The sequence below is a fragment of the Schistocerca gregaria genome, chromosome 1, assembly GCF_023897955.1.
Source record: "Schistocerca gregaria isolate iqSchGreg1 chromosome 1, iqSchGreg1.2, whole genome shotgun sequence".
Taxonomy (NCBI): domain Eukaryota; kingdom Metazoa; phylum Arthropoda; class Insecta; order Orthoptera; family Acrididae; genus Schistocerca; species Schistocerca gregaria.
The window spans coordinates 816,467,229-816,482,520 of NC_064920.1; the positions used below are offsets into that span (position 1 = coordinate 816,467,229).

General features: G+C 40.0%; 1 protein-coding gene across 2 annotated transcripts in view; it reads left to right on the forward strand.

Annotated features, from left to right (window-relative positions):
* The first annotated feature begins 11,973 nt into the window (after positions 1-11,973).
* Positions 11,974-15,292, forward strand: part of LOC126270919 (sin3 histone deacetylase corepressor complex component SDS3) — a 115,597-nt gene continuing 112,278 nt past the window's right edge. The window contains exon 1 of one of the 2 annotated variants that reach the window (XM_049974110.1): positions 11,974-12,887. In XM_049974110.1, coding sequence (XP_049830067.1) covers positions 12,764-12,887 — 124 coding nt within the window. In that variant the 5' untranslated portion in view covers positions 11,974-12,763. The remainder of the gene's footprint in view (positions 12,888-15,292) is intronic. The other variant, XR_007549142.1, reaches the window with a different exon arrangement.

The window sequence follows — 15,292 nt, forward strand, 5'->3', positions numbered from 1 at the left end:
TAACTTTATCTTAACTCACAACTACTATTCCTTTGAAGGGAAGATATACAAATAAACACACAGTACAGCCATGGGAATCTGCTCATCGCCCTCCTATGCCATCGTTTTTATGGGCTATTTAGAGGGGACCTTTGTAGTCTTCAAAAAATGTCAGACCCTTAGTCCAGTTCAGGTTCATTGATGATATCTTTCTGATCTGGACTCAGGGCCAAGGCACACTATTGTCATTCCTTCACAACCTCAAAATCTTCTCTCCCATGCACTTCACCTGGTCAACCTCAACCCAGTGACCTTCCTGGTCATTGACCTGCCCGTCTCCGATAGCTCCATCCACATTAAACCCACCAACCATGAAAAGTACATGCATTTTGACAGCTGTTTTCTCTTCCATGCCAAAAAATCCCTCCAATACAGCATGGCCACTAGGAGGTGGCGTATTTTGCAGTGACAAGAACTCCCTTGCCTAGTATGCTGAAGGTCTTAGCAAGGCCTTTCCAGACATGCACTATTACCCAGTCCCCCAGACCTAGTCTTCAAATAGATCTCACATGCTGTTCCCCACACACCCCCAATCCTCTCATCACCCCCAAGAACCAGCTACAAAGGAGTGGTCCCTTCATCACCCTATAGCACTCTGGAATAACATTCTTCATCAGGTCTTTGATTTCCTTACACCATATCCTGAAATGAAGAACATTCTACACAAGATCCTTCCTACCCCCCCCCCCCCCCTAAGGTGCTGTTCTGTTACCCTCCCAATCTCCACAACATCCTTGTTATCCTTATGCCACTCCCATTCCCAATCCCTTGCCACAGGGGTCATATCCCTGTGGAAGACACAGACATGCCCAATCCATCCATGCAGCACTTCCTGTTCTATTCCTGTCACTGACTTATCCCATCAAAGACTGCCCACCTGTGAAAACAGCCATGTCATATACAATCACTGCTGCAATCAGTGCACATCTTTTTATATTGGTATGGCTACCAACCAGCTGACCAAGCGAGGTGGCGCAGTGGTCAGACGCTGGACTCGCATTCGGGAGGACGACGGTTCAATCCCGTATCTGGCCATCCTGATTTAGGTTTTCTGTGATTTCCCTAAATCGCTCCAGGCAAATGCCGGGATGGTTCCTGTAAAAGGGCACGGCCAACTTCCTTCCCCATCCTTCCCTAATCTGATGAGACCGATGACCTCACTGTCTGGTCTCCTTCCCCAAAACAACCCAACCCAACCAACCAGCTGTTCACAAGGATGACCAGCCAATGCAAAAGTAGACCACCCTGAGACACAACATGCAGTTGGACATAAGATGCTTTATTGCAATGACTGCTTCACCACCTGGACCATGTAGATTCCCCCCTCCACCATCTGCTTTCTTGGACTGCACAGCTGGAAGTTATCCTCACAACACATCCTCTGATACCAAAGTTATCCTGGCTTCAACCTACAGTAACCTACTGTGTGATAATATTTTGTGACTACCTAATAACTTCCTCTGAATGTAAAAAGTTGTTTAAGAAAGTGAGTATATTACCTCTACCATACCAACATATACTAGACCGACTACATTTTACAAAAAGAAACAACAGTAAACTAAATAGGAACGTGGATTGGCACCACCATGACACAAGTTCAAAAAAACTCACTACAGTCGTACAGCAAATATATGGGAATAAAATTGTGCAGTCATCTTCCAATACTAATGAAGAACACCATAGAGGTAAAGGATTTCAGAAAAAAATTAAAATTACTCCTAATAAAGCTCTGCTTTTAAAGCAAATGATAATTCTTAGACTCTGTCTTGACACAGTAAGCAGCATGTGACAAAGCAGGTTGACTCCAACCATCCATCCTACTTTGTCTGCACTCCTGTTTCATACATTAATGTCTATATGAAGTTTTCACTAAATTTGTTTTCAAAATTCCAGTGTTACAATTCCTACATTAATCATATGTTATGAAAATTACTAACATTGTAGAAACAAATCCCCACACAAAACTTGCTTATCCAGATAATTCAGTCTGTTATTGTGATTGCAAAGCGCTATTTAGTTCCACCCCCCCACCCACCCAAACCACGGACCTTGCCGTTGGTGGGGAGGCTTGCGAGCCTAAGCAATACAGATAGCCGTACCGTAGGTACAACCACAACGGAGGGGTATCTGTTGAGAGGGCAGACAAACGTGTGGTTCCTGAAGAGGGGCAGTTGCCTTTTCAGTAGTTGCAAGGGCAACAGTCTGGATGATTGACTGATCTGGCCTTGTAACAATAACCAAAACGGCCTTGCTGTGCTGGTACTGCGAACGGCTGAAAGCAAGGGGAAACTACGGCTGTAATTTTTCCCGAGGGCATGCAGCTTTACTGTATGATTAAATGATGATGGCGTCCTCTTGGGTAAAATATTCCGGAGGTAAAATAGTCCCCCATTCAGATCTCTGGGCGGGGACTACTCAAGAGGATGTCGTTATCAGGAGAAAGAAAACTGGCATTCTATGGATCGGAGCGTGGAATTCAGATCCCTTAATAGGGCAGGTAGGTTAGAAAATTTAAAAAGGGAAATGGACAGGTTAAAGTTGGATATAGTGGGGATTAGTGAAGTCCGGTGGCAGGAGGAACAAGACCTCTGGTCAGGTGACTACAGGGTTATAAACACAAAATCAAATAGGGGTAATGCAGGAGTAGGTTTAATAATGAATAGGAAAATAGGAACGCGGGTAAGCTACTACAAACAGCATAGTGAATGCATTATTGTGGCCAAGATAGATACGAAGCCCACACCTACTACAGTAGTACAAGTTTATATGCCAACTAGTTTTTCAGATGACGAAGCAATTGAAGAAATGTATGATGAAATAAAAGAAATTATTCAGATAGTGAAGGGAGATGAAAATTTAATAGTCATGGGTGACTGGAATTCGAGTGTAGGAAAAGGGAGAGAAGGAAACGTAGTAGGTGGATATGGATTGGGGCTAAGAAATGAAAGAGGGAGCCGCCTGGTAGAATTTTGCACAGAGCACAACTTAGTCATAGGTAACACTTGGTTTAAGAATCATGAAAGAAGGTTGTATACATGGAAGAACCCTGGAGATACTAAAAGGTATCAGATAGATTATATAATGGTAAGACAGAGATTTAGGAACCAGGTTTTAAATTGTAAGACATTTCCAGGGGCAGATGTGGACTCTGACCACAATCTATTGGTTATGACCTGTAGACTAAAACTGAAGAAACTGCAAAAAGGTGGGAATTTAAGGAGATGGCACCTGGATAAACTGAAAGAACCAGAGGTTGTACAGAGTTTCAGGGAGACCATAAGGAAAAAATTGTTAGGAATGGGGGAAATAAATACAGTAGAAGAAGAATGGGTAGCTTTGAGGGATGAGGTAGTGAAGGCAGCAGAGGATCAAGTAAGTAAAAAGACGAGGGCTAGTAGAAATCCTTGGGTAACAGAAGAAATACTGAATTTAATTGATGAAAGGAGAAAATATAAAAATGCAATAAATGAAGCAGGCAAAAAGGAATACAAACGTCTCAAAAATGAGATCAACAGTAAGCGCAAAATGGCTAAGCAGGGATGGCTAGAGAACAAATGTAAGGATGTAGAGGCTTATCTCACTAGGGGTAAGATAGATACTGCCTACAGGAAAATTAAAGAGACCTTTGGAGATAAGAGAACCACTTGTATGAATACCAAGAGCTCAGATGGAAACCCAGTTCTAAGCAAAGAAGGGAAAGCAGAAAGGTGGAAGGAGTACATAGAGGGTCTATACAAGGGTGATGTACTTGAGGACAATAGTATGGAAATGGAAGAGGATGTAGATGAAGATGAAATGGGAGATACGATACTGCGTGAAGAGTTTGACAGAGCACTGAAAGACCTGAGGCCCCCGGAGTAGACAACATTCCATTGGAACTACTGACGGCCTTGGGAGAGCCAGTCCTGACAAAACTCTACCATCTGGTGAGCAAGATGTATGAAACAGGCGAAATACCCTCAGACTTCAAGAAGAATATAATAATTCCAATCCCAAAGAAAGCAGGTGTTGACAGATGTGAAAATTACTGAACAATAAGTTTAATAAGTCATAGCTGCAAAATACTAACACGAATTCTTTACAGACGAATGGAACAACTAGTAGAAGCCGTCCTCGGGGAAGATCAATTTGGATTCCGTAAAAATGTTGGAACATGTGAGGCAATACTGACCTTACGACTTATCTTAGAAGAAAGATTAAGGAAAGGCAAACCTACGTTTCTAGCATTTGTAGACTTAGAGAAAGCTTTTTACAATGTTGACTGGAATACTCTCTTTCAAATTGTAAAGGTGGCAGTGGTAAAATACAGGGAGCGAACGGCTATTTACAATTTGAACAGAAACCAGATGGCAGTTATAAGAGTCGAGGGGCATGAAAGGGAAGCAGTGGTTGGGAAGGGAGTAAGACAGGGTTGTAGCCTCTCCCCGATGTTATTCAATCTTTATATTTAGCAAGCAATAAAGGAAACAAAAGAAAATTTTGGAGTAGGTATTAAAATCCATGGAGAAGAAATAAAAACTTTGAGGTTCGCCGATGACATCGTAATTCTGTCAGAGACAGCAAGGGACTTGGAAGAGCAGTTGAATGAAATGGACAATGTCTTGAGAGGAGTATATAAGATGAACATCAACAAAAGCAAAACGATGATAATGGAATGTAGTCGAATTAAGTCGGGTGGTGCTGAGGGAATTATATTAGGAAATGAGACACTTAAAGTAGTAAATGAGTTATGCTATTTGGGCATCAAAATAACTGATGATGGTCGAAGTAAAGAGGATATAAAATGTAGACTGGCAATGGCAAGGACAGTGTTTCTGAAGAAGAGAAATTTGTTAACATCGAATATAGATTTAAGTGTCAGGAAGTCTTTTCTGAAAGTATTTGTATGGAGTGTAGCCGTGTATGGAAGTGAAACGTGGACGATAAATAGTTTAGACAAGAAGAGAATAGAAGCTTTCGAAATGTGGTGCTACAGAAGAATGCTGAAGATTAGATGGGTAGATCACATAACTAATGAGGAAGTATTGAATAGGATTGGGGAGAAGAGAAGTTTGTGGCACAACTTGACTAGAAGAAGGGATCGGTTGGTAGGACATGTTATGAGGCATCAAGGGACCACCAATTTAATATTGGAGGGCAGCGTGGAGGGTAAAAATTGTAGAGGGATACCAAGAGATGAATACACTAAGCAGATTCAGAAGGATGTAGGTTGCAGTAGGTACTGGGCGATGAAGCAACTTGCACAGGATAGAGTAGCATCAAACCAGTCTCAGGACTGAAGACCACCACAACAACAAAAACAACAACAACATTTAGTTTCACCAGAAATGAAGGCCAACAGAAGTTACTAGAGTTATAAAATTTCCTTCATCTTGCCATAGGGAAAATCTTATGAATTACGATGTAAGTTCATAAGGAAAGTCCAACTCCAAATTTAAGAGCTATTTTTTGTCTTTTCTGTAAAGTATTTACATTAACTCAAACTTAATTACTTTAAAAGATATTGTTAATTATAGATTTCATCTGGTCAACTTTCAGTGCCAATTATAGGCAAACTACTGTGTTTCCAGGATCTGTAGATATGGCCTGACTTTTCTGACTCTACTGACACCTTTATTACTGAGCAAGGTTCCTTAATTAAAAATTAATAAATTTTCAGTAACTAAATTTTAACATACGAGATGGATCCTATGGTCATAAATCTGGGATCCCCATTGTGAGGCATGAAGTAGTACTGCATACTTTAATAGCTGCTGCTCATGAGAAATAAAATGCTAACAAAATATAATGACAAAATCAATGGCAATAAGAGTTTAACTTTGTGTTCTATAGAATTTGCAAACTATTACAAGTTAACAGAGTTCAGTGATATCCTCTTTATAAGGCCAACATTTACACCATTTCAGTCAGTTTGTGCTTTCAGTAATTCTGTTGATTCTGGTCTTAATCTTCATCTGGTATAGGTTCAGGTTAGATAGTCAATATTTTAGTCCAGTCTCGGAAACTGTTTGTGTTGCCTCACCATTTGTTTAATTGAAGCTGATGATATATTTTATGGTTATTAGCAATAGGCGTTAAAATGTGTGTTTTAGGTAATTTGAATAATCTTTGTGGCTATGGTAGTAGTTCCATAATGATTTTTATTTAATTGCATGTGAAGCAACTTTTGATTAATTCATCTGTACTGTGTGCTCTTTTATTTTCTGACATAATTTTGAAGCTCTTCATTTGTCTGTGGTAACTAATTCCTTATAAACTTTATTAGAGACTGTAAGAGACCTGGTCACCACTGGTAGGATCTTAAAGACATGATTAAAGATTGGTTGACACACAATTTTGAACTTAAAAGCTTCTCGCTATTAATTTTGACAATAGATCCTGTAGCAGCACTTTAAGGTGGCAATCCACAACCAAAGCTTATTTCATAGCAGGTAGGTTTAGTTATGTGACAGACAGCATGCCTGGACAGCAAGAGCCCTATGTCTAAGTCATTTTATCCACTTAAGTTACGTATGTCAGTGTGTGTAAATGGTCAAATGAGTATAAATTTTCTGGTTTTAAATCTTTGCAGCTGGAACCTACCTGAATGATGTGATAATGATACTGTCTGCAGAGTTCAAATATTCCTTAGTTATATGTGTGTTTATGTTCTTTCTTAAATACATATTATTTATTTTTTAACTCTTAATTTGCAAGAACTCTCAGATCAGATTAATACCCATTATGTAAAGCAGTGTGTCTGAAAACATATATTTAAAAAAAATATGTGTTGTATTTTTCTGAACTCTTCAGTATGTAGATAATATTCTTCTTTGGCGTGCAGCCGGATCATAACATCATCTTGACACAATATTTCAGCAGTCCAGCTGGCCACCATCTTCAGGTGAGAGAGCTGGTACATGATCTCGCCGTAACTGACTTCTCAGTGCAAGCGGCATCCCCTGTATAAGCAGCAGAAGGTCCACAATGTGTGTGCGAGGAGGTGCCGTAACTGCCCTCTAGCACAAGTAAACATACCGCGCCGTTGTTGCCTGTTTCCACCACTGGCGGTGCCGTATGTTTGTATGATGGTATGACATCCATGCTGTCATTTGACAAGCCATAAGATGAGTGAACAGTATAGGTATCGAGAAGAGAGACTGTGTGCTGTTAGTGAAACTGTTTTATGTGAACAGCAGCAATTACAGTGCTACATTGTGTGAGAATTGCAGACTGAAAGGACTGAGAAGGGACCCGATGTCATTAAATGGTTTAAAGATGATGACAATGAAATTCAAAAATGTGGGTAAGCTTGGTGTGGCACTTGGAAGAGGAAGATGTCATATCCCAGTGGAAGTTATTGATGAGGTTACTGTTGCTGTAACTGGCCATGCAGCACTTGGCCTGGGTAGTGCTAGTACTCGTGCACTCTCACTAGAATTATCCATCCCATCACAAACAGTACGGAACATTTTGTGGTCTGTTTCACGCTGGTACCTGTACAAGATCTGGATTGTGCAGCAACTTAAATCTCATGACCTCCAGCAACATTCTGAATTTGCTCTTTGGTTTCTGATGTGGATCAAAGTTTATGACATGGCTGGGCAAAAGTATGTGGAGTGATGACACACATTTTACATCAAAGGGTGCAGTGAAAACACAGAATTAACAAATTTGCTGCACTGTCCAACCAAGTATAGTGCATGAAGAGCCATTGCACTTGTCACATGTGACTGTGTGGTGTGTATTAATTAGTACCTTAATTCTCAATACCTCCTTCTTTGAAGACAATACACCCAGAGGGCCTGTCAGGTATACTGTGGCATCTGCACATCATCAAGACCACCTTATGCAGCATGTAATTCCTGCTTTGGAATAACACAGCTGTGCAGAAAAAACTGTTTTCATGCAAGATTAGGCAACACCTCATGTCACTTGCTTAATGCAACTACCACAAACATGTTCTCCCCACAGGTGTTCTAAATGCATGGCCTGCAAGACTGCATGATTTGAATCCATGTGATTTTTGAGTCTGGTTATATCTAAAAGAATGTCTTTACTGAAGACACATTCGGTCTCTATCCGATCTGTAGGCGCGTATACAGGACCACTTTGCTCAGTTCCCACCAGAACTGCTATGAGCAATTGTGGATCATTTTTTTTATAGACACAGCATCTCATCAACATCTCTGGTGTCCATATTGAACAAATTATGTAAGTGGTTGGTAATAATAAAATCACCATTATGTCTTTCTCATTTGTTTGACCTTTTCTGCTCAGTTTCTGTACAGTTCCTATTTCATTTCACATGGAAGCATTTCTATACTCCTTTTTTGCATTCACCGTGCCAGGTTTTCACCTGGTGACCAAAATTAAAACTATATTTTTTTTCAGCATAATTTGGTTCTGCATTAATGCAGTATTCTAATATCTAGCAAGTTTTGCTACCATATGCTAGTTACAGCACATGCTGGACTTCTGTGAGTAGATGTACTTTAATTGTAACTACCTGGTACTTATATCTATTGTACACGAGCAGAAGAAACATTTAGTTTATGAATCTGTACTACTGTCTGCAGAGTTTGAAAGTTAGATTGCCACAGTCAGCATAGGGACCATTTCATTTGCATCATTGTAGTGGCTTGGACTCATTACAAGACCTATAAAGTTCTCTGTGTATGTAGTTAGTAATTAATAACAAAATACACACAGACACAAACAGAAACAAGCACTGACTGTGTCTGGCTAATCCCATTTCATAGGGTCTGTCTGTCAGTCGGCTGACTAGGTCCATGTTCTACATCTACATCTATACTCTGCAAACCACCATCCAGCATATGGCAGAGGGCACGTCCAATTGTACCAGTTATTAGGGTGACTTCCCGTTCCATTCACATATGGAGTGTGGGAAGAATGATTGATTGAATGTTTCTGTGTACAGTTATTATTCTAATCTTGTCCTCATGATCCCTATGTGAGCTGTATGTGGGAGATTGTAGTATATTCCTAGAGTCACCATTTAAAGCCAGTTCTTGAAACTTTGTTAATAGACTTTCTCAGGATAGTACACATATCTCCAAGAGTCTTCTATTTCAGTTCCTTCAGTATCTCCGCGACATTCTCCCACAAATCAAGCAAACCTGTGACCATTTGTGCTGCCCTCCTCTGTATAAGCTTAATATATCCTGTTAGTTCTATTTGGTACAGGTCCCAAACACTTGAGCAATAGTCTAGGATGGTCCCATGAGTGGTTTGTAAGTAATCTCCTTCATAGGCTGATTGTACTTCCCCCGTATTCTACCAATAAACCAAAGTCTCCCACTTGCTTTACCCACTACTGAACCTATGTACTCATTCCATTTCATATCCCAGTAAAGTATTACTGTCAGGAATTGTATGAGTTGTCCAATTCCAACAGTGACTCATTGATATTATAGTCATCCGATACATTTTTTCATTTTGTGAAGTGCACAATTTTACATATCTGAACATTTAAAGGAAGCTGCCAATCTGTGCACTGCTTTGAAATCTTATCAAGTTATGACTGAATATTTATGCAGCTTCTTCTAGATAGTACTGCATTACAGATAACTGCATCAATTGCTGAATATTTATGCAGCTTTTTCTAGATAGTACTGCATTACAGATAACTGCATCAATTGCTAAGAGCCTTATTTTACTATTAATATTGTCTGCGAGGTCATTAATATACAACATGAACAGCAAGGGTACCAACACACTTCTCTGGGAGACACCTGAAGTTACTTCTACATCCAACTATGACTTTCCATCCAAGATAACATACTGTGCTCTTCCTACCAAAAAGTCCTAAATCCAGTCACAAACTTGACTGTGTAACCCATATGATTGTACTTTTCGCAACAAGAATAGGTGTGGTATGGAGTCAAATGCTGTTTGGAAATCAAGAAATACAGCATCTAGCTGACTGTCTTGATCCAAAGCTTTCAGTATGTCACATGAGAAAAGTGTGAGTGATCGATGTTTTCAAAATCCATGACAGTTGGCAGTGAGGTGGTCATTCTGTTCAAGATACCTCATTATATTTGAGCTCAGAATATGTTCTAAGATTCTACAACAAATCAGTTACAAGGATATTGAACGATAGTTTTGTGGGTCACTTCTACTACCCTTCTTGCAGTAGGGTGTGACCTGTGCTTCTTTTCCAACAACTGGGCACAGTGTTTTGTATAAAGGATCTACAGTAGATTATAGTCAGAAGAGGGGCTAACTCAGGTGCAAATTGAGTATAGAATCTGACAGTGATTCCAGCGGGTCCTGGAGCTTTGTTCAGTTTTAACACTTTCAGCTGTTTCTCAACACCATGACACATATACTTATTTCATTCATTTTTTCAGTGGTTCAAGGATTAAATTGAGGCTAATCTCCTTTGTTAAGGAAATTTGAAAACAGAGTTAAACATTTCAGCTTTTGCTTTGCTACCCTGTGTTTCAGTTTCTGTTTCCTTAGGTAGGGACTGGACACTAGCTTTGGTGCCACTAACAACCTTATCTGTGACCAGAATTTCGACAGGTTTTGCGAGGGATCATTTGACAATATTATGCTGAAGTAGTCACTGAAGACATTGCGCATTGCTCTCTTGACAGCCAAATGCTTTTTGTTCAGCATCTATCCACATATAGCCCTATTCTTTGTTTTACACATATTATGCTGCAGTCTTTGTTTCTCCAGAAGTTTCTTTACACTGATTGCGTATCATGGAGGTTCCCTCCCATTATGAACGGTTCTGCTTGGTACATATCTATCCAGTGCATGGTCAACTAGTCTTTTAAACTTGAGCCATAGTTCCTCTACATGCTCCTGCCCTGAGCTGAAATTTTTGGGTTCCTCATTGAGATATGACACTATTGACTTTGTATTTAGTTTATGGAACACATAATTCTTTCTGCTTTTTTTAGTTGCCCTTTGTACTTTGGTAATCATTGTTGCTATGACCGTGTCACGGTCACTGATACCAGTTTCATTGTGGACATCCTCAAAGAAGTAAGGTCTGTTTGTCGCCATTATATCCAATATATTTCCATCACAAGTAGGGTTCCAAACTATATGTTCTTCATAGTTTTCAGAGAAGGCATTTAGTAAGGTTTCACAGAATGTCTTATCATGACTGCTACAAACAAAGCTGTAACTTTGCTAATTGATAGCTAGATGATTAAAGTCTCCACTGATGATTACAGTATTACCATTTTATGCCCACTCCTGATATTGAGTCGTGCCCAAACAATCTTGTTTGTAGCTTCAACTTCTATCTCAGTGGATTTGGGGTTCTTGTCTACTATGATGAATACACCACCTCCATTTCCCATTAGCCTAACCTTTCGATATACACTAAGTTTTCTCCAAAAATCTCACAGCTATCAATTTCAGGTTTCAACCAACTTTTTGGTACCTTGAATTATGTGGGCTTAGCTGTTTTCAGGTGCACTTCAAACTCTGGCACTTTGTTGTGAATGCACTGGTAGTTAACCACTGGGATTTCTTTTGATCTTTCACGTACTCTGAAAAACCCGTCTGTGCACCACACACGCAGTCAACTACCTGAGTAGCAGCCTCCGGTGTATAGTGCACATCTGACCCATTTAGGGGGATCATAGTGTTCTCAACCCTATGCTGCATATCCAGGAAGTCTATGGTTCAGCCCTTCCACTAGGCTCAGAACCAAAGGTCAACGATCTGTTCTGGGAACAACGCTGCAAATTGTGAGCTTCGTTGAGGCTCCATATGCAAGGCTGGTCTTCTCAGCCTTCTCTGTCAGGCGCTGGAATAACCTAAATTTGAGCTCGGAAGCCCAGGCGAGAGGCCTCAATTATGGCAACATGTGCCACAGTTTGCAGTTGTTTGCACTCTGTTCCCTTTATGGCTGCCGTTCGTGTGCACTATGCAATGGACGCGTACCAATGCCGTTACATGTTTTAGTCGCACTCGTGCAGTCATATAACGTCACCTATCTAGTTCGACGAATACCGCTCCAGTGAACTCAACTCTCAGCCTCAAGGGCCATAAAAAATTCAATACAATACACGTTGCGAACATCGATAGTAAAGCAGTAGCAGCAAACAATATTGTGAACATTGTTCCCAGATTGTTTCATACCCAGTGTGGATGTGGCTTTGGGTTTGCTGTACAGACAGATCGTTGCGTTTGGACCGGCATTTGTGTCGGAATATTTATTTGAGCACAAAAAATGACTACTTTAATTTTATTTGATATAATGCGTATAATTTTTAATTTTTTTGCAATTTTTGTAGAAAATAAATACCATGGTAAAATATGTAATCTACATTGTTGTAGTCAATGACAAATCTCTCCCAATCATATCGCGAGTCGATTTCTGTGATTATAACTGGAGTCAGAGACAATTCACTCGTTTGTATGTGTTGCTATCATCTGTGATTTAAACAGTGAAAGCGTTAGTTTTGGTTCTGAGCTTGAGGCGGTAATGTTGTGGCAGTATGGATTTTGTCAGGTTGAAATTATGAGACGGATACTAGGTTTAGTATAGATTTTACGTGTGTAGAGCGATGGGAACGTAGATATGTTTAGGCCGGCTGTGTGTTGTGTCAGGATTTACTGTTATGGGCCACGAACATTGTAATCAAAAGAATGCCTGTTTACGCTGGCATTTTTATAAAATATTTCACCGTCCCCTGTGTATCACATAAACAGTTACTTGCGCGTAGTGGAATATTTTGACACATCCTACAAAATGTCTCATCATGGACCTTCATATTCGCCAGCGTACGTACACGACGAGTATGATTTTGAAGATGACAACGATGATGATTTGGACGACGACAGAGAGAATGACGAGCACGATGAAAGCGATGAAGGTAATAATATGATAGCGGATGATTGACAAAATCAGTTTGTAAGGCAGCTGGCTTATAAAGGACTTGAATAAAGCTGCTGTGTCAAATTAAATCTTTTTTACTTTTCATAATATTCCAGTGATTTAATTTGTTGTGCAGTGACAGACCGGTAATTCCCGATACTACTAAAGATATCGTAACTTCTAAACTGCCTTAGAGCGGTATTTGGGTTCGACCTCTGGCTTGATCAACAGTTTTGTAAATTGATTTTATTCTTCTATAAGATTGTCAGTGAAGGTCAGCATTTATCAGTGGATGTTCACGTGTCATGCATTATTAATTTAGGTTCTGAATAACTGACGAAGCTCTTATCAATTTTAGGCATACCGGTATATTAATATAAAACTTCCATGCAGGCTAGATAGTTTAGGTAGATATTAAGCTTAGGTGTATCATAATGTGGTATTGTATTAAAGTTCATAGAATAGCTTAAATCGTGATTTATGGTAGAGTGAAATGAACTGCTAAGTTACATGGTTGCTTTGTAGTAGAGCATTAGGCATATGTTACCCAGTCAAGACAAATAATACTGTTATTAGCAGAAGAGTGTCAAATGGATTCTTAACTTACAGGTACACCCAACATTTGACATGAAAGCATGTGTCTACTGCCTAGTGTTACAGAATAATTGTAGAAAAATTTTTCTGCCTTTCTTTCTGTCTTCCTATGGTGTGAGGAAGTGGGCGCAAGAAAAGGTGAAGGCTTATACATGTGTTCTGGAAGAGAAACGTCCAATTTCCAATCCTTTTTCTATTACAGTCTAGCTTTAGAGTCAATGGAAGAGTACAATTTCACCCATTTGCTGTGACCTGTCTTAGCTTTGTTTATTGTGTGACATCATTGAGGTGCAGCGTGTTAGAATTAGTTCGTGCTTGCCAAAGGTGTGTTGGAGCAAGCCATGGTGCATTCTAGTGTGTGATGTAGGTTTCTAAATTGTTTGATTGCATTAGTAATAGCTCGAAAACTTTTTCCCCCTATATGTGGGTGTTAAAACAAGGTTTACTAGTCATTGGTTGGTTGCTGTTATGGATGACAATATGGCTTATGCAATTAAAGTTCTCCAGTTATATAACAGCTTGGTGGAATGTGTAAAGTGTTCGCAGTGCATGGAAATTATGATGTTGAGCCAAGTTTCTGTTTCTCATACCAGGCACAGGTGTATGTGGCAATGTTCTCTCTCTCTCTCTCTCTCTCTCTCTCTCTCTCTCTCTCTCTCTCTCTCTCTGTGTGTGTGTGTGTGTGTGTGTGTGTGTGTGTGTGTGTGTGTGTGTGTGTGTGTGTTTGGAGGGAGGCAGGGGGATGTTTCTGGTATCGTTACTATCCTTAGAACTATATTAAGATTTTGTTTGGTTTATTCGCGAGGATCTCATGTTTATTTTTCGGTATTGTTTTAGAATGGTGACATTATTACTGTATATTTAGCATGTCACGTGTCACCCTCTCACTGCCCCCCCCCCCCCCCCCCCTGTAATTAGTTTTTAGCTGAACTGAAATATGGTGGGCATATTGTATAGACTGTCATCATCTTGATGGTGTCACAGGTCAAAGCAGTGGCAAAATTTGACATTTTCTTAATTTTATGTATTGCACTTTCCTTTGAAATAATATAACCTAGTTCCCCCCAAGCAGTAATGACATCCTTGATGTAATGGCGCACTCTTGTGCAACTCTACATCTGATGTTGTTCCAGTGTCAGTTGAGGAATTTAATATGCAAAGTATGAAGTTTTTTTATTACAGCCAATTTATCTGATCTAAGTTGTGAAAAAGAAAGATCTGGTCCATTGATGTGTATATGAAAGGTTTACTTCTCCTTATTCGTCACTGTATAGCACAGAAGGCATCAACCAGGATTGCTTCAGATTCTGGACGCATCAGGGAAATGGGGGGGGGGGGGGTGGAGACACTGGAAAAAATCCCGTTCTTGTCTTAATAGACGAAATGGTTTCTTTACTGAGGTGTCATTTGTTGTCACTAGCTGAGTGCAGCTGAGTATGTGTGCTGCTTGCCTACTCCCTTATTACAACTGCTTCCCTCCCTCAGGTCCGATCAACGCGTTGGCTTTGACCCGTGATGTAAGGGTGTTGTCGTGTGTGATTTCATGATGGCGCGGAGTTTGGTTTGTGAGTGTGGCGCGTTTGTAGATGACGGCGTGTTGCGGTTTGTTGTGCTCTCTGGTGGTATGTTCAGGGTTTTCGTTTGTGTGGTGTAAGGGCTCAGTTTGCTTTTGCTTATTATCCAGAATTGTTAGAGCGTCGGCTGTGTTTGTGGTGGAATTCGTTTCAGTTAGTTAACGATTTTGTGTGAAGGTTAATTTAGTGTTGTTCCCTGTACGTTGTGTGGTAATTTTAGTAAAATTAATTGGTT